Genomic DNA, 26,180 nt, shown 5'->3' on the forward strand with positions numbered 1-26,180 from the left:
TCACAAGTTTCCTCATCAAATTCAGAAATTCCTCATCGAATCTAAATGTTCCTTGTCAAATCCAAAAGTTCCTTGTCAAATTCAAGTTTCCCTATCAAATCCAGAATTCCCTCATCAAATCCAAAAGTTTCCCCATCAAATCCAGAAGTTCTCCGTGAAATTCACAAGTTTCCTCATCAAATTCAGGAATTCCTCATCGAATCCAAAAGTCCCTCATCAAATCCAAAAACTCCTTGTCAAATCCAAGTTTCCCCATCAAATCCAAAAGTTCCCCATCAAATCCAAAAGTTCCTCGTACAGAAAACAGCGTGGCCTCCCCAAAATATTGGCTTGTTTTTGTAAACCCAAGCAAAACCCGAGTTTGTCCAGGCTTGTCCTTGGATGCAGGGGAGATCCGGGTTTAGGGCATTTGGGGGAGTTTAGGAAGGGGATAAAGCTCCTAATGGGAAGGGGGGGGCTGGTGGCAAGACCCCCCCCCAGCCCCTCTCCTGCTGCTTTTGCGCTCTGCCCCTCGCCAAAAAGCGGCCGGCGGAGCTGCAGAGGGGATGGGCTCAGCCCCTGGGGCAGCTCGTGGCCACGTGGAGGGGCGTGAAGGGGCAAAAAGCCCTAAAAAAGCCCTAAAAGTGACAGGTACAGAGCCAAAAATGATCAATAATGGGGCTGTGGGGGTGGCTGTGCCAAAATCGGGTCTGGCTGCGGGTCCTGCGCCCGGCGGGACCCCTCCCAGCACCGTGCCAGCTTCTCGGGGTGCTCCCTCCTGGCTCCTCGCCCCTTGGGGTGCCCCAAAAACCGTGATTTTGGGGCTTTTTTCCCCGCAGACCAACTGCCTGCAGTACCTGGACGCCCGCAACACCCCCCTGCTGGACCACTCGGCCCCCCTTCGTGGCCCGCGCCCTGCGCATCAGCAGCAGCCTGGTGGTGCTGCACCTGGAGAACGCCAGCCTCTCGGGGCGCCCCCTCATGCTGCTGGGTGAGTGGAGACCCCCCCCAAAAAAAAAAAACCACGGGGACCCCATTTAGGGGTGCGGGGAGGAGGGTGGAGGCCGCTGCCCGGTCGTTAAGCTAATGAATTAGGAGACAGTCACCCGGCTTAAGCTGACGGAGGCGTCGTGATGGCAGGGCAACGTTTTTTTGGGCTTTAATTGCTCGTTAGGGCAGGCCCGACTGGGATAACGACCGCGGGCGCACGTGCGGCTGGCGCTGACCCCCCCGGAAAGCCACCAAACGGTGCCAAGGGGGGAATTCTTCAAGGTTTTTAGCCCTCGCTCAGCTGCACGGGGTGCGGGCGCCTCTCGCCTCTTGCCTGCGGTGATTTTGGGGGGATAAAGTGATTTTGGAGTGTTGTTTTTTACCGCTAAATGTGCGCCCCCCCCGTTTTCTGCCATCAGCCACGGCGCTGAAGATGAACATGAACCTGCGTGAGCTCTACCTGGCCGACAACAAGCTGAACGGGCTGCAGGACTCGGCGCAGCTCGGCAACCTCCTGAAGTTCAACTGCTACATCCAGATCCTCGACCTGAGGAACAACCACATCCTCGACTCAGGTCAGGCTCCCTCTGCCTCTGCGGAGCTTTTTGGGTGATTTGGCCGCGTGCGAGGAGGAAGGAAAACCCCCAGGTTGTGGCTTGGGGGAGAAATGAGAAGAGGATTGCCCTTCCCTGCCTGATTTCTCACCAGCCTGCGGTTGTTTGGGTGCTTTGTGGCAGATTTTTGGGGTGAAACGAAGCAAAAAGACGCCAAGGTGGCGTCCCTCGTGCCAAGGGTCCTGACCCTGCTCCCTGCTGTGAGCCACAGCCGCATGGGAGAGATCTGTCTGCACCACCAGGCTCTGCCCTTCCCCAATTCCCCCTGATCTCACCCCAAATTTAACCCTGCGTGCTTCCAACCCCCCAAAAAAGACAGAACCACGACAAACTCAGGGCTCCGAGCAGCTTAAACCATGGGGAAGGGTCAAAACCCAGCGGGGCACGTGAGGCTCCTGGTGCCTCCGGGTGGTTTTCCTCCGGCTCCGAGCTGGTTTTTCTCCTCTCCATCCCACTCACCGCGGCCTTGCGGGGCGGCCAGCTCTGCGACCAAAACACAAATTACGAAACGCCCCCACCCCGGGCTCCGACAGCAGCTAATTCGGGGTGTGGGCACCTCCCGGCGGCGCCATCACCTCTCCGGCCTCAGCGCGTGGCCCTGGTGGGCATGGAAGCAGCCCCAGCCTGCCTGGCTCGGCGCTGGGGTGGACGCCCGTGCATCCGGACGGGTCCCACCCTAAAGTGCAAATATTAATTTGCCACCTGGCACGGCCCCGTGCGTCTCTGGGCACTGAATAATCCCGAGCGGTGCCGAGCTCGACGCGTCCGGCGTCACCCGCGAGGTGTTGCTGCGGGCTCCTGCCCCTTGATCCCACGTGCTTATCAAAATAAATTTGTTTACAGCCACGGGAAGCGGCTCGGGGACAAGCAGAGGCCAGCCAGCCTTACTCATCACCCCGTGGGCTGCCTCTTCCTGCGTTTCTCCCGGCCCCGTGCGGGCTCGGGGGGCAAATCCCAGCCCCCCTGCTCCGGCGCCGTGCCCCTCCGAGCTCCATTCTGTGCGTTTTTTGCCCCATTTTTGAGGCTGGCACTGATTTAATGTGTACACCGAGAGGTTATTGCCTGCCTGGGTGTTTCACCCAGCCCCAGGCTCAGAAGTGCTTCCTTCCCGGGATGTGGGGCACAAATTCCCCCCCGTGCCCACGTCCCCCTCTGCACGGGGGGGGAATTTCACGTCCCCCTCTGCACGGGGATTTCAGCCCCATTTTCCCCCCCTGGGGGGTCTCCGAGCCCCGTGGAGCGAAGCTCAACGCCATAAAACCTCCGATAAAACCCGCTGGTGTCGGGGTGGTGCAACCGGGGGGGCTGAACCACCTCGGAAAACCCCAAATCCTGACCCCCACCCCCTTTTTGTCGTTCCTCCAGGCTTGGCGTACATCTGCGAGGGGCTGAAGGAGCAGCGCCGAGGGCTGGTCACCCTGGTGCTGTGGAACAACCAGCTGACTCACTCGGGCATGGCGTACCTGGGCATGACGCTGGTGAGCGTGGCTTCCTCGCCCTCGCCCCCCCCCCTGTGCCCCCTTTTCCTGCGTCCCACCGCCTCGCCGTGCCTCCCCCGTGTCCCTTTTTACCCCCCTCCAAACCCTTCAGCTTCGGGACGGAGCCCAAAATTGAAATTTCCCCCCCCTCAGCTTCGGGACGGAGCCCAAAATTGAAATTTTCCCGCCCCTCAGCTTCGGGACGGAGCCCCAAATTGAAATTTCCCCCCCCTCAGCTTCGGGACGGAGCCCAAAATTGAAATTTCCCCCCCCTTCAGCATCGGGACGGAGCACAAAATAGAAATTTCCCCCCCCTCAGCTTCGGGACGGAGCCCAAAATTGAAACTTCCTCCCCCTCAGCTTCGGGACGGAGCCCCAAATTGAAATTTCAACCCCCTCAGCTTCGGGACGGAGCCCAAAATTGAAATTTCCTCCCCCTCAGCTTCGGGACGGAGCCCCAAATTGAAATTTCAACCCCCTCAGCTTCGGGACGGAGCCCAAAATTGAAATTTTCCCCCCCTCAGCTTCGGGACGGAGCCCAAAATTAAAATTTTTCCCCCCTCACAGCCTCACGCCCAGAGCCTGGAGACCCTAAACCTGGGCCACAACCCCATTGGCAACGAGGGGGTCCGAAACCTAAAAAACGGCCTCATCGGGAACCGCTCCGTGCTGCGCCTCGGCTTGGCCTCCACCAAGCTGACCTGCGAAGGTGAGCCTTTTTTCAAGGAGAACACCTCGGTTTTGCCCCAAAAATGCCTTTTTTTGGGGTCTGGCAGAGGCAAGGTGAGCCTTTTTTCAAGGAGATCACCTCGGTTTTGCCCCAAAAATGCCTTTTTGGGGTCTGGCAGAGAAAAGGTGAGCCTTTTTCCAAGGAGAACACCTCGGTTTTGCCCCAAAAAAGCCTTTTTTGGGGGTCTGGCAGAGGCAAGGTGAGCCTTTTTCCAAGGCGAACACCTCGGTTTTGCCCCAAAAAAGCCTTTTTTTGGGGTCTGGCAGAGGCAAGGTGAGCCTTTTTCCAAGGAGAACACCTCAGTTTTGCCCCAAAAATGCCTTTTTGGGGTCTGGCAGAGGCAAGGTGAGCCTTTTTCCAAGGCGAACACCTCGGTTTTGCCCCAAAAAAGCCTTTTTTTGGGGTCTGGCAGAGGCAAGGTGAGCCCTCCTTCCAGGAGATCGCCTCGGTTTTGCCCCAAAAAATGCCTTTTTTTGGGGTCTGGCAGAGGCAAGGTGAGCCTTTTTTCAAGGAGAACGCCTCGGTTTTGCCCCAAAAAAGCCTTTTTTTGGGGTCTGGCAGAGGCAAGGTGAGCCCTCCTTCCAGGAGATCGCCTCGGTTTTGCCCCAAAAAAGCCTTTTTTTGGGGTCTGGCAGAGGCAAGGTGAGCCTTTTTTCAAGGAGAACACCTCGGTTTTGCCCCAAAAAAGCCTTTTTTTGGGGTCTGGCAGAGGCAAGGTGAGCCTTTTTTCAAGAAGAACACCTCAGTTTTGCCCCAAAAAAGCCTTTTTTTGGGGTCTGGCAGAGGCAAGGTGAGCCCTCCTTCCAGGAGATCGCCTCGGTTTTGCCCCAAAAAAGCCTTTTTTTGGGGTCTGGCAGAGGCAAGGTGAGCCTTTTTTCAAGGAGAACACCTCAGTTTTGCCCCAAAAAAGCCTTTTTTTGGGGTCTGGCAGAGGCAAGGTGAGCCCTCCTTCCAGGAGATCGCCTCGGTTTTGCCCCAAAAACGCCTTTTTTTGGGGTCTGGCAGAGGCAAGGTGAGCCTTTTTTCAAGGAGAACGCCTCGGTTTTGCCCCAAAAAAGCCTTTTTTTGGGGGTCTGGCAGAGGCAAGGTGAGCCCTCCTTCCAGGAGATCACCTCGGTTTTGCCCCAAAAAAGCCTTTTTTTGGGGTCTGGCAGAGGCAAGGTGAGCCTTTTTTCAAGGAGAACACCTCAGTTTTGCCCCAAAAAAGCCTTTTTTTGGGGTCTGGCAGAGGCAAGGTGAGCCCTCCTTCCAGGAGATCGCCTCGGTTTTGCCCCAAAAACGCCTTTTTTTGGGGTCTGGCAGAGGCAAGGTGAGCCTTTTTTCAAGGAGAACACCTCGGTTTTGCCCCAAAAACGCCTTTTTTTGGGGTCTGGCAGAGATACCCTTGCTCCTGGGGTGTCCCCTCACCCGTGTCCCCCCCCAGGTGCCGTGGCGGTGGCCGAATTCATCGCGGAGAGCCCGCGGCTGCTGCGCCTCGACCTGCGGGAGAACGAGATCAAAACGGGGGGGCTGATGGCGCTGTCCCTGGCCCTCAAGGTCAACCACTCGCTGCTGCGCCTCGACCTGGACCGCGAGCCCAAAAAGGAGTCCGTAAGTCCCCAAAATTCGGTCTTCGTTGCCCCCCAGGACCCCTTCTCTCAGCCCCAATTACCCCAGGGCCCCCCAGCTCCCCCAGGGCCCCCTATTTACCCTCCCAGTTCACCCCAGGACCCCTTCTCTCAGCCCTAATTGCCCCCATGACCCTTTCTCTGAGCCCCAATTGCCCTCAGCCCCCCCCCAGCTCCCCCAGGGCCCCCTATTTGCCCTCCAAGTTGCCCCCAGGACCCCTTCTCTGAGCCCCAATTGCCCCCAATAGCCCCCCATTTCCCCTCCCAGTTGCCCCCAGCACCTTACCAGCTCCCCAGTTGCCCCCAGCCCCCCCCCCAGCTCCCCCAGGACCCCCTATTTACCCTCCCAGTTGCCCCCAGGACCCCTTATCTCTGCCCCAATTGCCCCCAGGGTCCCCTATTTACCCTCCCAGCACCCCTTATCTCAGCCCCAATTGCCCCCAATAGCCCCCCATTTCCCCTCCCAGTCGCCCCCAGCACCTTACCAGCTCCCCAATTGCCCCCAGCCCCCCCCAGCTCCCCCAGGGCCCCCTATTTGCCCTCCCAGTTGCCCCCAGGACCCCTTATCTCAGCCCTAATTGCCCCCATGACCCTTTCTCTGAGCCCCAATTGCCCTCAGGCCCCCCCAGCTCCCCCAGGACCCCCCTATTTGCCCTCCCAGTTCCCCCCAGGACCCCTTATCTCAGCCCCAATTGCCCCCAGGACCCCCTATTTGCCCTCGAAGTTGCCCCCAGGACCCCTTCTCTCAGCCCCAATTGGCCCCCAGGGACCCCCGTTTACCCTTCCAGTTGCCCCCAAGGACCTTACCAGCTCCCCAATTGCCCCCAGCTCCCCCAGGGCCCCCTATTTGCCCTCCCAGTTCCCCCCAGGACCCCTTATCTCAGCCCCAATTGCCCCCAGGACCCCCTATTTGCCCTCCAAGTTGCCCCCAGGACCCCTTATCTCAGCCCCAATTGTCCCCAATAGCCCCCCATTTCCCCTCCCAGTCACCCTCCAGCACCTTACCAGCTCCCCAATTGCCCCCAGCCCCCCCCCCCAGCTCCCCCAGGACCCCCTATTTACCCCCCCAGTTGCCCCCAGCACCCCTTACCTCAGCCCCAATTGCCCCCAATAGCCCCCCATTTCCCCTCCCAGTTGCCCCCAGCACCTTACCAGCTCCCCAATTGCCCCCATGGCCCCCCAGCTTCCCCAGGGCCTTCAATTTCTCCTCCCAATTGCCCCCAGCACCCCCTCTCTGAGCCCCAATTGCCCCCAGGGCCACCAGGGTCCCCTATTTGCCCTCCCAGTTCCCCCCAGCACCCCTTATCTCAGCCCTAATTGCCCCCAATAGGAGACGGGAACAGCGATAGCTTCGAGGAGAAACCCCCCGCCCCCAGGGAGCTCAATTTTGGGGCAAAAATGCTTCCAGCTCCCATTTCTTGACCCTTCCTCTCCCTGCTGCAGGTGAAAAGTTTCATCGAGACGCAGAAGGCTCTGCTGGCCGAGATCCAGAACGGCTGCAAGCGCAACTTCATCCTGGCCAAGGAGCAGGAGGAGAAGGAGCAGAAGCTGCAGCAGTCGGCCTCCATGCCCGAAATCACCGTCACCGAGGCCCTGGAGGAGGAAGGCCCCGGGGAGGATGAGGAGGAGGAGGGTGAGGAAGCCGGGGAGGGCCCCGTGTCCTCGGAGAACGGCGCCGCGGAGCCGGCGGAGGACGGCGCCGGAGCCACGGACTCCGACTCGGACACGGATGAGGATGAGGATGAGGAGGACGCGGGGTTGGCGACGAAGGACTTGAGCCGAGCGCGGGGACAAAATGATTCCGGTGGCACCGCCGCCACCACCGCGGTGTCCCCGCAGCAAGCGGGGACCCCCCCCGCGTCCCCCCAGGGGAACGAGCGGAGGATTTCGGTCTCCAGCCCGGGGCGAGGCCACAAAATCTTCGTGGTGACGCGCGTGGAGAGCCTGCCGGAGCGGCGGGAGGCCGGGGACAGCCCCGTCACCAAACCCCCCGAGCCCCCCCCGGCCCCGACGCCGGCCTCGGGGTCCCCAAAACGGGCCAACGGGGGGGCTCCGAGCCCCGAGGAGCTCGGCAGCCCCCTGCCCTGCGAGGGCCAGGCCCTCCCCAACGGGCTGAAGACGGATTTTGCGCGGGCGCTGCCCGACGCCTCTCCGGAGGGCGACGGGAAAGCGGGGAGCTGCGCGGCCGAGCACGGTAAGACCCCCCTAAACGCCCCCCGGGGGGGGTCCCGAGCCCTTTTCCCTGCCCCGGGGTCCTTCAGATCGCCCTCTGTGAGCCACAGAGGGGTTTTTTTCCATGGGAATTCGGAGCCTGCTGCACCGCTGCCCTTCGGAGCCCGGCAGGGCTTTGAAATTGCTTTGAAATCCGTTTAATGAGGCGCGTGGAGAGGCCGAAATTAAGGAAATTAAGGATGGCTGCAGGGAGGCTCCAAAATTAAGGATGGCTGCAGGGAGGCTCCAAAATTAAGGATGGCTGCAGGGAGGCTCCGAAATTAAGGATGGCTGCAGGGAGGCTCCGAGCTCACAGCCTCCCGGGCGCGTTCGGCAGCGCAGAGCTGTCCCTTGATGTGGTTTCACGGGGGGGGGGGACAGGGACAGGGACAGGGAGGGGGACGGGGAGGGGGGCAGCTCCTCGCTGGGCGCCCCCCGGACCCCCGGCCGTTTGCTTCCAGAGCTGAATTGCTCCAAGAACGAGAAGGAACTGGAGGAGCTGCTCCTAGAGGCCAGCCAGGACACCGGGCAGGAGCCGCTGTGACGCAGGTGAGGGGGGGGCTGGGGGGGTCAGGATGCGGCCCCCAAGGGAATGGGGGCACGAGATGGGGGGCCCAAAGGAGCTGGGGGGTCCCTAAAAAGGAGCTGGGGGTCACAAATAAGCTGGGGGTTCCTAAGGAGCTGGGGGGTCCCAAAGGAGCTGGGGGGGTCCTAATTGAGCTGGGGGGGTCCCAAACGATTTGGGGGTCCCAAAAAAGGAGCTGGGGGGTCCCAAAAAAGGAGCTGGGGGTCCCAAACAAGCTGGGGGTTCCTAAGGAGCTGGGGGGTCCCAAAGGAGCTGGGGGGGTCCTAATTGAGCTGGGGGGGTCCCAAAGGAGCTGGGGGTCCCAAAGGAGCTGGGGGGGTCCTAATTGAGTTGGGGGGGTCCCAAAAAAGGAGCTGGGGGTCTCAAACAAACTGGGGGGTTCCTAACAAGCTGGGGGGTCCCAAACGAGTTGGGGGGGGTTCCTAATTGAGCTGGGGAGTCCCCAAACGAGCTGGGGGATCCCAAATGATCTGGGGGTCCCAAACAAACTGGGGGGTTCCTAACGAGCTGGGGGGGTCCCAAACAAGCTGGGGGGGTCCCAAACGAGCTGGGGGGATCCCAAAGCACCGCTCCCCCCCCTCTCTTTCAGACCCCGTGTCCGGGAGGCTGCGGCCGGCGCCCGCGTGGCTTCGTTCTCTTCCCGCTCCGCACGATCCCGAACCTCGGGCTCCAGGACGAGGGGCGCTTCCCCCCCGCGCCCCCCACCCCCGCTGCCGCTTCCCCCCCCTCCCGGCCGCTCTCCCCTCTCCTTCCCCGGGGCAGAGCCCGCAGCGGGGCCGGGGGGGGGGGGCACCGGCCGCACACTACAGGGCCCTGGGGACGCCGTCACCCACAGAGGAGCCCGTGCCACCCGACGAGCTGCCCAGGACAGGCTGCCTCTGCAGCCAGAATGGTTATTTATTTTAAAAATTCCTCTTTTTTTTTTTGTTTTTTTGTTTTATTTTCCGGTTTTGTTTCGTTTTTGGTATCTATTTATCGTGAGCTGCAAAGAACCGGGTGGGGACGTAGAGGACGGGGTAGAATTTAATTCCTCCTAGGCTAACCTTGCAACCTCTCTGAGCTGCTCCTGGCCTGCAAAAAAAAAAAAAAACAACAAAAAACTGCTGGAAAATGGGAAAAAAAAAAGAAAAAACACACAAAAATAGGGCACCGCTCGCGGCCGTGGGGAGAGGAGCGGGGTCGCCGCGTCCCTGCCCCTGCCCTCCTCGCGCCGGGAGCGGCGCTGGCTTTTCTCAGGGGCCGGCGGGGGGGGGAACGCGCGCGGGGCTTGGATAATTATAATTATTATTATTATTTTTTTTTTCTGAAAAGTGCAATAAATCTATCAGGGAGCCGAGGGCGCGGGCCGGGGCGGGCGTCGCGTGCCCGGGCTTTTGGGGGGGGGGGGGAGCTGCGCGGTAACACTAAGCCCGGGGGGCCGGCGGGCGCTTGGCTCGCGTTGGTTTCTTTCCGTCGTGTATTTTTGTTAACACTGTTTTCTATTAAACGAGAACCGCATTCGTCACCCCCGCCTGCTGCTGGATTGGGGCCAAATCCGCCCGTTTTGGGGTTTTTTTGGGGGGTGAAATGGGGTGAGGTGGGAGAGGAACGCGCCCAAAGCCTGGGGCTTCGCCCTTGTCCCCTTCCCATGTGCCAGGGGTGAGCAAAGCGGCTCGGCACCGCTTTGGGCTGATTTCCCAGGGAATTGGGACTGGTGCCGATACCGGATAAGGACCAGTGCCGATATCAGTAATTTGGCACTGCTTTGGGCTGATTTCCCAGGGAATTGGGACTGGTGTTGATATCAGCAGCTCAGCACCACTTTGGGCTGATTTCCCAAGGAATTGGGACTGGTGTTGATATCAGCAGCTCGGCACCGCTTTGGGCTGATTTCCCAGGGAATTGGGATTGGTGCTGATATCAGATAAGGACCAGTGCCAATATCAGCAATTTGGCACCACTTTGGGCGGATTTCCCAAGGAATCAGGACCGGTGCCGACATCAGCGGCTCGGCACCACTTTAGGCTGATTTCCCAGGGAATTGGGACCAGCGCCGATATCAGCAATTCGGCACTGCTTTGGGCTGATTTCCCAGGGAATTGGGACCAGCGCCGATATCAGCAATTCGGCACCACTTTGGGCTGATTTTTTGGACCCCCAAAAAAATGATTTTAGGTGGAAACACAGAGGTTGGGTTCACAGCTTTATTAGGGCATTGCAGGAGGGGTCCCTGGGGGGGGTTACACCCTTGACACCCCCCCCATGGGTGGCAGAGTCCCCTGGGGGGGACTGGGGGGATCTGTCCCCAAAAACGCTCCGCAGCCATCCTGGGGGGCTCCTTTTTGGGGCCTCAGGAGGGGTCGTGACCTCCCAGTCCACCCCAGTCTCTTCCAGTCCCTCCCAGTTTCCCCTGGACCCTCCCCAGCGCCGTCCGCTCCGCAAGTTCCTGGTGCTGGTTTCAGCCCCTGATGTGGCTCCTGGGGACAGGGGGACAGGGATTGTCCCTGTCCCCATCCTGTCCCTGTCCCTGACCCCATCCCTGTCTCCAACCTCATTCCTGTCTGTCCCCAATCTGTCCCCATTCTGTCCTTGTCCCCGTCCCTGTCCCCATCCTGTCCCCATCCCCGTCCCCATCCTGTCCCTTTCCCCGACCTCATTCCTGTCTGTCCCCATCCCTGTCCCCATCCTGTCCCTGTCCCCATCCCCGTCCCCATCCTGTCCCTGTCCCCATCCTGTCCCCATTCTCATCCTCTCCCCGTCCCATCTAATCCTTGTCCCCATCCTTGTCCCTGTCCCCAACCTTGTTCCTGTCCCTGGCCTGTCCCTTTCCCATCTAATCCCTGTCCCTGTCCCCATCCTGTCCCCGTCCCCATCCTGTCCCTGTCCCCATCCTGTCCCCATTTCTGTCCCTGTCCCCATTCCTGTCCCTGTCCTCATCCTCTCCCTGTCCCCATCCTGTCCCCATCCTGTCCCTGTCCCCATCCTGTCTCCATCCTCTCCCTGTCCCCATCCTGTCCCCATTTCTGTCCCTGTCCCCATCCCGTCCCTGTCCCCATCCTCTCCCTATCCCCACCCCACGCCCCCCAGCTCCCAAACCTCACCAGACGCCAGCTCACGGCCACCCCCGCTGCCACCCAGCTCCGCGCCCCTTTTGGGGGTGCCGAGGTGCCCCTCAATGTCCCCTCCGTCACTCGGGGTGGGGACACTGCACCCCGCGGGACACCTTGGCGGCGGCGGCGGCCTCCTTGGCCAGGCGGTCGAGGCCTCGCAGGAGCCCCATCTTGTGCCGGATGGAGTGGTCCAGGTTGACGGTGACGGGGAGCAGGGCGCGGGCGTCGCGGGCGGTGAAGGGAAAATCGCGGGCCAGGAAAGCCTCGAAGAGCTCGGGGTCCTCGTCCAGCCCCAGGGCGTTGTGCAGGGGCTGCCGCAGGGCGCAGAGCTCGGCCAGGTGCTGCCGAAAAACGTCCCAGAGCGGCCGCTCCTCGAAACCGGGGGGCGGCCGCGCTTGCCACGCGTCCTCCAGGCACTGCAGCACCCAGCTCAGGCGGCACGGCCAGCGGTCGGCCAGCACCACCCAGGCGGCGGCGGCGCGGGGCGCGGGACCTTGGGGACGGCCACCGCGGTGCAGCAGCAGCCGGAGGGTGACGGGGACGGTGTTGACGATGCGGCGCAGCTGGGTGCCGTTGGAGGGCAGGTAGCGAGCCAGGAGGTCGGCGCCGTCGTGGAGGCAGCGGAAAGCCTCGTGGATGCAGCGCACGGCCTCGGCCTCGGCCACTTCGCGCCGCGGCGGTGCCCCCGTAGCCCCCCGGTCCTTGGCGCGCCGCCGCCGCCGCTCCACGTTGCCGGTGATGACTCGGTACATCAGGTCCTCGCGCGTCTGCACCGCCGCCTCCAGGCACTGCAGCCGCGAGCGCGAGCCCATGCGGGGGATGGAGAAGGGCAGCGTCACCGTCCGGCTGAGGTAGAGGTACCCGTTGTCCGCCAGCCCCTTCATGCAGCCCGTCTGCTCCAGGCAGGGCACGATGACGCTGGGGTCCACGGCCAGGACGAAGATGAAGGGGGCGTTGGCGTCGGAGAGCAGCGTGTTCATGGCGTTGAGGACGCCGGCCACCTTCTCCGGGTAGCAGAGGTCCAGGCTGGTGATCTCCAGCACCACGCGCAGCCGCCGGCGCTCGAAGATCTCCATGAAGGCCAGGAAGCCGATGAGCACCTCCACCTCGCCGCGCACCTTGCTCATGAAGCCCAGCTGGCTGGTGAACTTCTCGCTGTTGGTCAGCCGCTCGATTTTCTGCTTCTCGCTCACCAGCAGGTTCTTCAGCACCGAAAGGGCGCCCAGCACCAGCCCCGAGCCCGAGAGCGAGGTGACGGTGCTGCCCACCACCTTCAGCGCCCGGTGCTCCTTCAGCCCGGGCACCAGCAGCGCCGCCAGCAGCACCCCCAGCCCCGCGCCCAGCACCAGCAGCAGCCCCCAGAGCTTCAGGCAGGCTCCCCGCTTCAGCACCCACTCCTTCTGGCTGAAGCCCGAGGCGAAGCGGGGCCGGGCGCCCATGACGTGGTAAACGCTGAGGGGCAGAGCCCCGAAATGGTGCCGGACGCTGGAGCAGAGCGTGGTGACCAGCCCGGCCCAGAGCTTGTCGCAGCCGGCGTACTGCCAGGCGCTGAAGCGGATGAAGATGAAGCCGATGTTCTTCCTCCTCAGGTGCAGCTCGGTGATGATGGGTTTGTAGAAGGCCAGGTACCAGAGCAGCAGGGGCAGCCCCCAGCCCTCGGCGCTGCGCGGCTTCGCCTGGCCCCGCTGCAGCTCCCGCTCCTCGCGCCGAGCCGCCTCCTCCCGCATGAAGCCTGGGATGGGGACAGGGTCACTGGGATGGGGATGGGGTCACCGGGATGGGGATGGCGTCACCGGGATGGGGACGGGGTCACCAGGATGGGGATGGGGACACCGGGATGGGGACGGGGACACCGGGATGGGGACGGGGTCACCAGGATGGGGACAGGGTCACTGGGATGGGGACAGGGTCACCGGGATGGGGACAGGGTCACTGGGATGGGGACGGGGTCACCGGGATGGGGACAGGGTCACTGGGATGGGGACAGGGTCACCGGGATGGGGATGGGGTCACCAGGACGGGGACGGGGTCACCGGGATGGGGACGGGGACACCGGGATGGGGACAGGGTCACCGGGACGGATACGGGGTCACCGGGATGGGGACGGGGTCACCAGGACGGGGACGGGGTCACCGGGATGGGGACGGGGACACCGGGATGGGGACAGGGTCACCGGGACGGATACGGGGTCACCGGGATGGGGACGGGGACACCAGGATGGGGACGGGGTCACCGGGACGGGGATGGGGTCACCGGGACCAGGACAGGGTCACCGGGATTTGGACAGGGTCACCGGGACGTGGTCACCGGGATGGGGATGGGGTCACTGGGATGAGGACGGGGTCACCGCAGCCCCGGGGACGCTGAGGAGGTGGGGAGGGGACGGGGACAGGGAAGGATTTGGGGACCCGCACGCACCGGTGACCTTATCCAGCAGCGAGTAGAGGCGGTGGCTGCAGGGCGCGTAGAAGCCGACGGTGACGGGGGTGGCCGTGTGGCACAGTGTCCGCGACAGGCAGCGGCAGTAAACGTCGTCCTCCGTCAGAGCCCCTGGGGGTGGGGGGCACGAGGGGGTGGGATGGGGTGGGGGTGGGATTGGGATTGGGATGGGGATGGGATGGGGTGGGGATGGGGTGGGAATGGGATGGGATTGGGGTTGGGGTTGGGATTGGGATGGGATGGGGTTGGGATGGGGATGGGAATGGGATTGGGATGGGATGGGGTGGGGGGTGGGGATGGGATCGGGATGGGATGGGAATGGGATTGGGGATGGGGTGGGAACAGGATTGGGGATGGGACTGGGGATGGGATTGGGATGGGAACTGGGATGGGGATGGGGATTGGGACTGGGACTGGGACTCGGTATGGGATGGGATGGGATTAGGGATGGGATGGGATTTGGGATGGGATTGGGGATAGGATAGGATTGGGATTGGGATGGGGATGGGTTGGGAATGGGATTGGGGATGGGATGCGAATGGGGATGGGGATTGCAATTGGGACTGGGACTGGGACAAGGATGGAGATGAGATGGGATTGGGGATGGGATTGGGATGGGATTGGGATTGGAATAGGGAAGGGATTGGGATGGGATTGGAATTGGGGTTGGGATTAGGATGGGATGAGGATTGGGATGGGACTGGGAAAGGATTGGGATGGGATTGGGGATGGGATTGGGATGGAATTGGGATGGGGGTGGGCTACACAGGACATTCTGGGCTGCAGAGGAGGCCCCCACCCCATGCCCCTACCTTCGTGCTCCGTGGCCTCCCCCTCCACGGCGTCGCTGTCCCAGAGGGTGCAGGGGTGCCCCCCAGGGTGCCCCCCAGGGTCCCCCCCCTCAGCGCAGCACAGGCACGGCCGCCTCTCCTCGCACGACCCCGTGGGCGAGCAGCACCCCTGGCAGGGAGAGGGGTGGGTGGCAGGGGGGGGGCAGGGGGGGACAGGGGGGGACAGGGGGGGGCAGGGGGGGCAGGGATGGGGACGGGGGGGACAGGGATGGGGACACGGGGACATGGGGGGCGTGGGAACAGGGGGATAGGGGACAGGGACAAGGGGACGGGGGGGATGTGGGGGGATGTGGGGCCAGGGGGATGCGTGGGGATATGGGGATATGGGGACATTGGGGACATTGGGGACATTGGGGACATTGGGGGCATGGGGACAGGGGACATGGGGACATGGGGAGATTGGGATATGGGGACATTGGGACACAGGGACATCGGGATATGGGGATATGGGGACATTGGAGGCATGGGGACATGGGGATATGGGGACATAGGGACGTGGGGACATTGGGGACATGGGGATATTGGGACATTGGGATATGGGGACAGGGGACATGGGGACATTGGGGGCATGGAGACATTGGGGACATTGGGATATGAGGACAGTGGGATATGGGGACACAGGGTCATGGGGACATTGGGGACATGGGGACCGTGCTGCCTGATGTTTTGGGGCACTTTGGGAGCCCCCATCCTTGTCCCCAGGGTCCTCAGGGACCCCACGTCCCCTCCTGGGCACCCCAGTGGGGATAATGGGGGCGCTGAGGGGGGAGCTGGGACAGACTGGGATGGACTGGGACAGCCTGGGGTGGGGTGGTGGGGACTGGCCTGCTGGGTACTGGGGGTTGTGCCACGCTGGGGACGCTGGGGAGAACGGGTCAGGCTGGACTGGGAGCACTGGGGACGCTGGGAATGCCTGTACTGGGGACACTGGTGGCTGTGGCCAGGCTGGACTGGAGATACTGGGACTGGAGGCACCAGTGAGCACAGCCCAGCCTGTACTGGGGACAGGGGTGGCCACTGGGAAGGAGACACTGGGGACGTTGGGACAGCCTGGACTGGGGACACTGGGGGCCACTGGCCAACACAGACACCCCATAGCACCCCGTCCCTGTCCCCATTCCCTGTCCCCATCCCCATCCCAGTCCCTGTCCCTGTCCCTGTCCCCATCCTAATCCCCAGTCCCTAATCCCCAGTTCCTGTCCCTGTCCCCACGCCCATCTCCATCCTGTCCCCGTTCCTTTCCCTGTCCCCATCCCTGTCCCTGTCCCCATCTCCAACCCTGTCCCTGTCCCTGTCCCCATCCCAGTCCCTGTCTCCATCCCAATTCCTAATCCTCAATCCCTGTCCCCGTCCCCATTCCTGTCCCAATCCCAGTCCCAGTCCCTGTCCCCGTCCCAATCCCCATCCCAGTTCCTAATCCTCAATTCCAGTCCCTGATCCTGTCACTGTCCTTGTCCCAGTCCCAGTCCCCATCCCAACCCCCATCCCAATTCCTAATCCTAAATCCCAGTCCCTGTCCCTGTCCCTATCTCCACCCCAATCCCAGTCCCTGTCCCCATCCCCATCCCAATTCCTAATCCTCAATCCCTGTCCCTTCCCCTGTCCCTGTCCCCATCCCTGTCCCTGTCCCTATCCCATCCCCATCCTTGTCCCCATCCCAATTCCTAATCCTCAATCTCTGTCCCTGTCCCTATCTCCATCCCAATCCCAGTCCCAGTCCCCGACACAATTCCTAATCCTAAATCCCAGTCCCAGTCCCAGTCCCTGTCCCCGTCCCCATCCCCGTCCCAGTTCCTAATCCTAAATCCCAGTCCCAGTCCCTGTCCCTGTCCCAGTCCCAATTCTTAATCCTAAATCCCAGTTCCTGTCCCTGTCCCATCCCCACCCTTGTCCCTGTCCCAATTCCTAATCCTAAATCCCAATTCCTGTCCCTGTCCCCATCCCCGTCCCTGTCCCCATCCCAATTCCTAATCCTAAATCCCACTTCCTGTCCCTGTCCCATCCCCACCCTTGTCCCTGTCCCAATTCCTAATCCTCAATCCCTGTCCTTGTCCCTGTCCCTGTCCCAATTCCTGTCCCAATTCCTAATCCTCAGTCCCTGTCCCCATCCCAATCCCAATCCCCGTCCCATCCCCACCCCCCCCTTATCTCACCGCCGTCCCCGCGGGCTCCATGCCGGGCTCCCTCCGGCCCCATTTGTCCCCCCCCCGCGGCCTCCCCCGGTTTTATGTGCCCGGTGCCGGCCCCACCCGCGGTGGCGCTGCCGGGGGCGGCCGCGGGCGCGTGGCCGGGGCAGAAATTCTGGCTGTGCCGGTGGCCCTGAGTCACGGCCCCAAAAAACCGCGCCCCGGCACCACGCACGCGCCCCACGGGGGGGGATTGGGGTTGGGGAGGGGGTGGGGGGGATTGGGATTGGGATTGGGACTGGGGGAGGGAGAGGATGGGGTAGATATGGGATTGGGATGGGATTGGGGTTGGGGAGGGGGTGGGGGGGGGATTGGGGTTGGGGTTGGGATTGGGGGAGGGAGAGGATGGGGTAGATATGGGATTAGGATGGGATTGGGGTTGGGGTGGGGGTGGGATTGGGGTGGGATTGGGGTTGGGGTGGGGGTTGGGGTGGGATTGGGGTGGGATTGGGATTGGGAATGGGACTGGGGGAGGATGGGGTGGGGATGGGATTGGGGTTGGGGATGGGGTGGGATTGGGGTGGGATTGGGATTGGGATGGGATTGGGATTGGGGTGGGGGCTGGGGTGGGATTGGGGATGGGGCTGGAGGAGGATGGGGTGGGGATGGGATTGGGATTGGGATGGGATTGGGGATGGGGAAGGGGTGGGATTGGGGATGGGATTGGGGTGGGATTGGGGATGGGGAGGGGGTGGGATGGGATTGGGATTAGGGTGGGATTGGGGTTGGGGTGGGGGTTGGGGTGGGATTGGGGTGGGATTGGGGATGGGGTGGGATTGGGATTGGGACTGGGGGAGGATGGGGTGGGGATGGGATTGGGATTGGGGGGATTGGGGTTGGGGTGGGATTGGGAATGGGGATGGGATTGGGGTTGGAGATGGGGTGGGATTGGGATTGGGGAGGGGGTGGGATTGGGGTGGGATTGGGATTGGGATGGGATTGGGATTGGGGAGGGGGCTGGGGTGGGATTGGGGATGGGGCTGGAGGAGGATGGGGTGGGGATGGGATTGGGATGGGATTGGGGATGGGGAGGGGGTGGGATGGGATTGGGATTAGGGTGGGATTGGGGTTGGGGTGGGGGTTGGGGTGGGATTGGGGTGGGATTGGGGATGGGGTGGGATTGGGATTGGGAATGGGACTGGGGGAGGATGGGGTGGGGATGGGATTGGGATGGGATTGGGATGGGGGTGGGATTGGGGATGGGGATGGGGAGGGGATGGGGTGAGATTGGGATTGGGGTTGGGGGAGGATTGGGGTGGGATTGGGATTGGGGATGGGATTGGGGTGGGATTGGGGTTGGGGGAGGGAGAGGATGGGGTGGGGATGGGATTGGGGTGGGGGTGCAATTGGGGATGGGGATTGGGATGGGGGTGGGATTGGGTATGGGATTGGGGTGGGATTGGGATGGGGATGGGATTGGGAGAGGACAGGTATGGGATTGGGATTGGGTTGGGATTGGGGTTGGGGATGGGGATGGGGTGGATTGGGATGGGATGGGGGGGGATTGGGATTGGGATGGGATTAGGGCTGGGATTGGGGGGATGGGATTGGATTGGGATAGGGGTTAGATAGGATGTGATGCAATGGGATTGGTATTGGGATGGGATTGGGGTGGGATTGGGGCAAGGATGGGATTGGGATTGGGATTAGGATTGGGATGGGGGCAGTCAGACCCTGCAAGGGGCCAGGGGCGGAGGGGACCGGACGATGCCAGGCACAGGGGGACAGCGCTGACACCCCCACCCCCACCCCACCCCCACCCCAAAACCCCCCCCCGAGCACGGGGCCAGCCGCGGGGGACAGCGGTGACACGGCCCCAGGACATTAAAATAAAATAAAATAAAATAAAATAAAATAAAATAAAATAAAATAAAATAAAATAAAATAAAATAAAATAAAATAAAATAAAATAAGATTAAAAATAAATAAATTGAAATATAAAGTGAAATCAAATGAAACAGTGAAATGAGACAAAATTATATAAAATAAAATAAGTAAATATAAAATAAAAATATAAAATGAAATGAAATGAAACAATGACAGCAATGAAATGAAATTAAAATTATATAAAATAAAACAAATTAAAATAAAATAGAAATATGAAATGAAACGAAACAATAAATGAAATAAAATTAAAATTATATAAAATAAAATAAAATAAAATAAAATAAAATAAAATAAAATAAAATAAAATAAAATAAAATAAAATAAATAAAATAAAATAAAATAAATAAAGCACCCGGGGCCATCGGGACGGGGGGGCACGGGGACATGGGGGGGGGGTGTATGGGGGGAACTGGTTTTGCCTGGGGGCACTGGGAGGAACTGGGAGCGGGGAGGGGGGGCGACTGGGAGTACTGGGGAGGGGTGGGGACAGCCACTGGTCATACTGGTGTCCCCATGGCCCCCCCCCAGCCCCCCAGTTCCTCCCAGTCCCTTCCAGTTCCCCCCAGTGTTTCCCAGTACTCCCAGTCCCCTCCAGTCCCTCCCAGTTCCCCCAGCCCCCCCCAGTCCCCCCAGTCCCTCCCAGTTCCCCCCAGTCCCCCCAGTCCCTCCCAGTCCCTCCCAGTCCCTCCCAGTCCCCCCAGTCCCTCCCAGCCCCTCCAGTTCCCCCCAGTCCCTCCCAGTTCCCCCCAGTCCCTCCCAGTCCCTCCCAGTCCCTCCAGTTCCCCCAGTCCCTCCCATTCCCCCCAGTCCCCCCCAGTTCCTCCCAGTCCCTCCCAGTCCCCCAAGTCCCTCCCAGTCCCTCCCAGTTTCCCCCGCCCCCCCGCCCCCCTCCCCGCGCATGCGCAGCCCGCCCGGCGCTGCCCGGCCGCCATGCCGGGTGAGGGCACTTCCGGGTGGCGTCAGCGGGCACGTAACGTCACGTGACGCGACGGGCGGAAGGGGGCGGGGCCTGGCCGCAGTGTCACGTGATCAGCGGAGAAGCCCGGTACGGGGAGGGGGGGGGGAGGCTGGAAATGGGGGAAAATTGGGGGAAAATGGGAAAAATGGGGGGCGGGGGGGACCTGGGGAGGGTTCTGGGGGGCTGGGGGTGGGGAAATGGGGAGGGGGTGTTGGGGGGGGCTGGGAATATTGGGGGAAAATTGGGGAAAATGGGAAAAAATGGGGAAAAATGGGGAAAAAGGGGGGAAAATGGGAAAAAATGGGGGGTGGGGGGGGCTGGGGGGTCCCATAGAGCTCGGGGGGGGGTTGGGGGGGACCCTTGGGGTTGGGAATAGGGGAAATGGGGGGGGTCCGTGGGGGGGGGGGGGGGGGCAGGGGGGTGTTTGGGGGGGGGGAAATGGGGGGGTCCCGGGGGGGTTTTGGGGTGCGGGGGGGGGGGGGGGGGCAGGGCTGGAATGGGGGTCCTGGGGGCTGGGGGGGGGTCCCATGGGGATGGGGAGGGGTTTGGGGGGGGCCCTGGGGTTGGGATTGGGGGAAATGGGGGGGGGGGCAGGGGGGGGGCCCATGGGGCTGGGGGGGGGTTATGGAGGTGGGGGGGTCCCTTGGGGTGGGGGGGGGCACTGGGGGTGCTTTGGGGAACCCCGGGGGGGGCATGGGGGTAAAGGGGGGGGGAACGGGGACAAACTGGGGGGGGCACGGGGGCAAATGGGGGGGGAAGGGGGCTAATGGGGGGGGCATGGGATGAATGGGGGGGGGCACAGGGATAAATGGGGGGGGAAGGGGGCAAACGGGGGGGCTGGGGGGGACACCCGGGACTGGGCTGGGGTGAAATGGGGGCGTTGGGGGTCGTGCCCCCCCCCTGACCCCCCCCAACTCGTGCCCCCCCCCCCCCCAGGCCATGTCCGCCCCCCGCCCCCCCACGCTGGTTTTGGGTGAAGCCTCGGAGAGCGACTCGGAGCCGGAGCTGGGGGGGGGGGGCCCTAATCTGGGGGGGGGCCCTACCCTTTGGGGGGGCCCCCCGGCAGGGCTGAAGGTCCCGGGGGAGGCGTCAGAGAGCGAGGACGAAGCCGAGCCCCCCCCCGGCCCCCCCCCAGAGCCCCCCCGAACCCCAATCCCCCCCCCCAAATGCTGGGGGGGGGTCGTGGGGGGGGGTGGGGGGGGCCCCCCCTCCCTGCTGCAGCAGCGCCTGGGGGCGGGCGAGGGGCGGCTGCGGGGGGGGGGTGGGCGCCGCTTGGGGGCGCAGTTTCGGGGGGGGCCGCGCGGCTGCTGGGGGCGCTGGGGGGGCCCCTGGGGGGGGGCGCAGGCGGGGGCGGCCGCTGCCGCTCACTGCCTGCGCCTGGCCCGTCGCGACCTCGCCGCCGTCGCCGCCACCCTGGGCACCGTCACCGCCTGTCGCCTGCTGCCCCCCGGGGGGCTGGGGGGGGCCGGGGGGGGCGGCGGGGGGATGTCGTGACAGGGGGGTGTGGTGGCGGTGGGATAATGGCACGGGGATGTCACGACGTGGGGAAAATTGCGCTGGGATGTCATGACAGTGGGATAAAGGCATAGGGATGTCACGACATGGGGACATCGTGACACCAGGACGTCGTGACACTGGGAGAATGGTACTGGGATGTCACGACATGGGGACATCGTGACACTGGGATGTCGTGACAGTGGGACAACGGCACTGGGATGTCACGACATGGGGACATCGTGACACCAGGACGTTGTGACACTGGGAAACTGGCAGTGGGATGTCACGACATGGAGACATTGTGACACCGGGACATCGTGACACCAGGACGTGACACTGGGCCACTGGGACATGGGGATGTCACGACATGGGGACATCGTGACACCAGAACGTCGTGACACCCAGGACATTGTGACACTGGGACAATGGCACAGGGATGTCACAACATGAGGACATCATGACACTGGGATGTCAGGACAGTGGGACAGTGGCACGGGGATATCACGACGTGGAGACATCATGACACCAGGACGTCATGACATCAGGACATTGGGACACTGGGATGTCATGACATGGGGACATCGTGACGCTGCGATGTCGTGACAGTAGGACAATGGCACGGGGATGTCACAACATGAGGACATCATGACACCAGGACAGTGGCACTGGGATGTCACGACATGAGGATATCATGACACTGGGATGTCGTGACAGTGGGACAGTGGCACTGGGATGGCCCAGCATGGGGACATCGTGACACCAGGATGTCGTGACACCAGGACAATGGCACCGGGACATCGTGACACTGGGAGAATGGCACTGGGATGTCACGACATGGGGACATCGTGACACCAGGACGTTGTGATGCCATCATGTCGTGACATGGGGCCGTCAGGACATTGTCACTGCAGGCACTGTCCCCTCGCTGCCCACCCCCGGCCCAAATCCCGTGGTTTTTGCCCCATTTTGGGGCTCTGTGAGGTGGCGCTGAATAAAGCCCCCGGGGGGGGGGGCACCAGGGGGGGGTGGCAGCGGTGTCACCCCCACCCTGGTGGCCCCCCCGGGTCCCCTGGCCTGGGCCACGTCCCCGATGTCCCCAATGTCACCTGGGTGCCCCCCCCCCCCCCCGATTTCCCCAATGTCACCTGGGTGCCCCTCCCCCCCCACCAGTGTCCCCCCCTTCCACCAGTGCCCCCCCCCCCAGCTGGGGACAGTGACAAAGACACAGGACACGCTGGGGGGGGGCACACGAGTTTATTGTGGGACTGCCACCAATGTCCCCCCCCCCGGGGACACTGCAGGGGGGGGGGGGACACGGGGGGGGGACACAGGGTCCTTGTGGCACTGAAACACCCCGGGGGGGGGGTCCTGATGTCCCCAGTGGGGTCCCCATGTCCCTGGGGGGGGTCCCAAATGTCCCTGGGGGGGGTCCCAGATGTCCCCGGTGGGGTCCCAATGTCCCAGGGGGGGTCCCAAATGTCCTGGGGGGGTCCTGATGTCCCCAAAGGGTCCCAAATGTCCTGGGGGGGTCCCAATTTCCCTGGGGGGGTCTCCATGTCCCCGGGGGGGGGGGGGGGTCCTGGTGTCCCCAGGGAGTTCCTGATGTCCCCGGGGGGGTCCCGATGGCCCCAGGGGGGTCCTGGTGTCCCCAAAGGGTCCCAGATGTCCCCGGGGGGGGGGTCCCAAATATCCCTCTGGGGGGGGTCCTGGTGTCCCCAAGGGATCCCAGGTGTCCCTGGGGGGGGTCCGAATGTCCCTGCGGGGGGGTCCCACTGTCCCCAAGGGGTCCCAATATCCCTGGGGGGGGGGATCCCAAATGTCCCTGGGGGGGTCCTGGTGTCCCCAGGGGGGTCCTGGTGTCCCCAGGGGGGGGCTCCTGATGTCCCCAAAGGGTCCCAAATGTCCTCGGGGGGGTCCAAATTTCCCTGGGGGGGGGGGGTCCCAGATGTCCCCAGAGGGGGTCCCACTGTCCCCAAGGGGTCCCAATATCCCTGGGGGGGTCCTGATGTCCCCAGGGGGGTCCTGGTGTCCCCGAGGGGGGGGTCCCTGTCCCCAAGGGGGGGGGTCCCGGGGGGGGGGGTCTCATTGCCGGGCGTGCAGCGCCCCCAGGCATTCCTGCAGCGCCTGCAGCCGGGCGTCGATGTCCCACAGCTCGCCCACGTTCTCTGGGGGGGGGGGGGGGCAGGAGAAAATGGGTGAAAAAACAACAAAATTGGGGCCGGGGAGGGGGGGGGGTGATAAATTAAGGGGGGGGGGCTCACCTTTCTCGCGGCGAGCTCCGGCCCCGCTGCCCGGCGGCTGCTTGCGCCCCCGAGGTGCCTGTAAAAGGGGGGGGGGGGCACTTGTCCCATGTCCCCCCCCCCCATATTTATTGCCCCCCCCCCAAATTTATTGCCCCCCCCCTCACCTCTCCGGGGCTGTTCCAGGCTGAGGAGCTGAGGGGTCTCCGGCTGCGGGCCCCCCCCCTTGCTGCTGCTGGCGGGGGGGGGGAAGGGGTTAAATGGGGGTGTCCCCCCCCACCCGGGGGGGGGTAGAGGTGTCCCCCCCCCCACTTACCCACGGGGCTCGGCCTCGCTGCCTGAGTGGTGGCTTCGGAGACTTTCAGCTGGGGGGGTCGGGGGGGGGGGCAAGGCCATTGGGGGGGGCTCCCCAAATTATTGGGTGCCCCCCCCAACCCCTCCAGGTGCCCCCCCCACCCCCTCTGTCCCCCCCCCCCCAGACCTTTTGGGTGCCCCCCCAGCCCCTCTGGGTGCCCTTCCGTGCCCCCCCCAGATCCATTGGGTGCCCCCCCCAGCCCCATCAGGTGCCCCCCCAGCCCCTCCGTTGCCCCCCCCCCAACCCCTCTGTGCCCCCCCCCCCCAGCCTCTCCATGTCCCCCCCAGACCCCCTCCAGGTACCCCCCCAGCCCCTCCATGTCCCCCTCAGCCCCATTGAGTGCCCCCCCCGACCCACTGGGTGCCCCCCAGCCCCTCTGTTGCCCCCCCCCAAATCCATCAGGTGCCCCCCAGCCCCTCCGTGTGCCCCCCCCAACCCCATTAAGTGCCCCACAGCCCCCCTGGGTGCCCCCCCAGACCCACTGAGTGCCCCCCCCAACCCCATTAAGTGCCCCCCCAAACCCATCAGGTGCCCCCCAGCCCCTCTGTTACCCCCCCCCCAATCCATCAGGTGCCCCCCCCAACCCCATTAGGTACCCCCCAGCCCTCCCTGGGCGCCCCCCCAGCCCCTCCATGTGCCCCCCCCAGCCCCCCTGTGCCCCCCCAACCCCATTAAGTGCCCCCCAGCCCCCCTGGGTGCCCCCCCAGCCCCTCTGTTGCCCCCCCAACCCGTCTGTGCCCCCCCCAGCCTCTCCATGTCCCCCCCAGCCCCATTAGGTGCCCCCCCCCGACCCACTGGGTGCTCCCCAGCACCTCTGTGCCCCCCCCAGCCTCTCCGTGTCCCCCCCCAGACCCACTGAGTGCCCCCGGCAACCCATCAGGTGCCCCCCCAACCCCATTAAATGCCCCCCAGCCCCCCTGTTGCCCCCCCCAATCCATCAGGTGCCCCCCCCAGCCTCTCCATGTCCCCCCCAGACCCACTGGGTGCCCCCCCAACCCCATTAAGTGCCCCCCCAACCCATCAGGTGCCCCCCCAGCCCCTCTGTTGCCCCCCCAATCCATCAGGTGCCCCCCCCAGCACCATTAAGTGCCCCCCCAACCCCATTAAATGCCCCCCCAGCCCCTCCGTGTGCCCCCCCCCTCACCCGAAGAGCTGCGCCCGCGCCCCCCCCTGGGGCTGCCCCCGCTGGGCCCCGCCGCTCGCCTCTGCCTGCGGGAGAGGGGAGACAGCACTGAGGGGGGGGGGGCGCACAGGGAGGACCCCCCCCCATAAAAAAAAGGGACATTTTTTGGGGGGGGGGGGGGCCACCCTTAATGCCCCCCCCCTTACTTTTGGAGCTCGACCTCCCGGCGGCGCCGCTCGCGGGCTCGGACGAAGGCGGTGGGGTCAAAACGGGGCGCCCGGGGGCCTGGGGGGGGGCAAATGGGGGGGTCTTGGGGGTCCCAGGGGGGGTCTCTGGGGGGTTGTGTCCCCCCCTGTGACCCCCCCCCCCCAAATTACCGGCCGGTGATGGGGTCCGGTGGCGGCCCCGGCTGCTGTCCCGGGAGCCCGAGCGGCGGGGGTCCCGCGGGGGGGGCACTGGGGGGGTCCTGCGGCTGAGGGAGGGAGGGGGGTCATGGGGGGGGGGCACGGGGGGGTAATGGGGGGGTAATGGGGGGGAGGGGACAAGGAAATGGGATGGGGATGGGGTTTGGGGGTGGTAATGGGGTTTTGGGGACAAAAATGGGGTTTTTGGGGACAGGAATGGGGTGGGGACAGGTTTGGGGACAATGGCAGGGGTTTGGGGACGATAACGGGGTTTTGGGGATAAAAATGGGGTTTTGGGGACAAGAATGGCTTGGGGGCAGGGGTTTGGGGACAAGGACAGGGGTTTGGGGATGATAACGGGGTTTTGGGGACAATAATGGGGTTTTGGGGATAGGGGTTTGGGGACAAGGACAGGGGTTTTGGGACAATGGCAGGGGTTTGGGGACAGGGACTGGGTTTTGGGGATGGAGTTGGGGACGGGTTTGGGGACGATAACTGGGTTTGGGGACAATAACGGGGTTTTGGGGACAGGAATGGGTTGGGGACAGGGGTTTGGGATGGTTGGGGACAAAGCCAGGGGTTTGGGGACAGGGGTTTGGGGAACAGGGGACAGGGGTTGGGGACAGGGATGGGTTTGGGGACAATAACTGGCTTTTAGGGACAGGGACAGGGGTTGGGGGATGGGGTTGGGGACAGGGTTTGGGGACAATGGCAGGGGTCTGGGGCCACGGCCAGGGGTTTGGGGCCAGGGCCGGGGTTGGGGACAGGGCCAGAATTTGGGGACAGGGACAGGGATTTGGGGACAGGGACAGGGATTTGGGGCCAGGGCTGGGATTTGGGGCCGGGATTTGGGGCCAGGATTTGGGGCCAAGGCCGGGTTTGGGGCCGGGATTTGGGGACAAGGACAGGATTTGGGGCCAGGGACAGGGATTTGGGGACAGGGCCGGGTTGGGGAC

At 63.3% G+C, this 26,180-nt stretch overlaps 3 protein-coding genes and 2 long non-coding RNA genes across 5 annotated transcripts; 2 read left to right on the forward strand and 3 right to left on the reverse strand.

The window, feature by feature from the left end:
* Positions 1-591: 591 nt before the first annotated feature.
* PPP1R37 (protein phosphatase 1 regulatory subunit 37) lies at positions 592-9,699 on the forward strand. The gene is given in 9 exon segments (XM_068668788.1): positions 592-875; positions 877-970; positions 1,389-1,544; positions 2,949-3,061; positions 3,629-3,770; positions 5,215-5,381; positions 6,842-7,592; positions 8,071-8,158; positions 8,785-9,699. Coding segments are annotated over 8 exon segments (1,737 nt in total). The 5' UTR covers positions 592-644; the 3' UTR covers positions 8,154-8,158; positions 8,785-9,699.
* Positions 9,700-10,364: 665 nt separating this feature from the next.
* Positions 10,365-16,977, reverse strand: NKPD1 (NTPase KAP family P-loop domain containing 1). The gene is made up of 5 exons (XM_068668789.1): positions 16,728-16,977; positions 14,536-14,683; positions 13,703-13,834; positions 10,827-13,016; positions 10,365-10,724 (listed from the first exon to the last, which is right to left on the reverse strand). The coding sequence occupies exons 1-4, from the start codon at positions 16,746-16,748 to the stop codon at positions 11,362-11,364; spliced, it is 1,956 nt and encodes a 651-aa protein (XP_068524890.1). The 5' UTR covers positions 16,749-16,977; the 3' UTR covers positions 10,365-10,724; positions 10,827-11,361.
* A 3,558-nt stretch (positions 16,978-20,535) lies between these two features.
* BLOC1S3 (biogenesis of lysosomal organelles complex 1 subunit 3) lies at positions 20,536-22,188 on the forward strand. Its single transcript, XM_068668790.1, has 2 exons — positions 20,536-21,250; positions 21,591-22,188. Exon 1 carries the CDS (start codon positions 20,545-20,547, stop codon positions 21,097-21,099), a length of 555 nt encoding a protein of 184 aa, XP_068524891.1. The 5' UTR covers positions 20,536-20,544; the 3' UTR covers positions 21,100-21,250; positions 21,591-22,188.
* Positions 21,063-21,606, reverse strand: LOC137849272 (uncharacterized). Its single transcript, XR_011091844.1, has 2 exons — positions 21,504-21,606; positions 21,063-21,363 (listed from the first exon to the last, which is right to left on the reverse strand). It is a non-coding gene; the product is annotated as an uncharacterized lncRNA (long non-coding RNA).
* Positions 22,189-23,103: 915 nt separating the features above from the next.
* Positions 23,104-25,310, reverse strand: LOC137849268 (uncharacterized). Its single transcript, XR_011091842.1, has 7 exons — positions 25,198-25,310; positions 25,027-25,105; positions 24,842-24,906; positions 23,663-23,707; positions 23,510-23,577; positions 23,364-23,421; positions 23,104-23,267 (listed from the first exon to the last, which is right to left on the reverse strand). It is a non-coding gene; the product is annotated as an uncharacterized lncRNA (long non-coding RNA).
* Positions 25,311-26,180: the final 870 nt, after the last annotated feature.

The sequence above is a fragment of the Anas acuta genome, unplaced genomic scaffold (assembly GCF_963932015.1).
Source record: "Anas acuta unplaced genomic scaffold, bAnaAcu1.1 SCAFFOLD_380, whole genome shotgun sequence".
Lineage (NCBI taxonomy): Eukaryota > Metazoa > Chordata > Aves > Anseriformes > Anatidae > Anas > Anas acuta.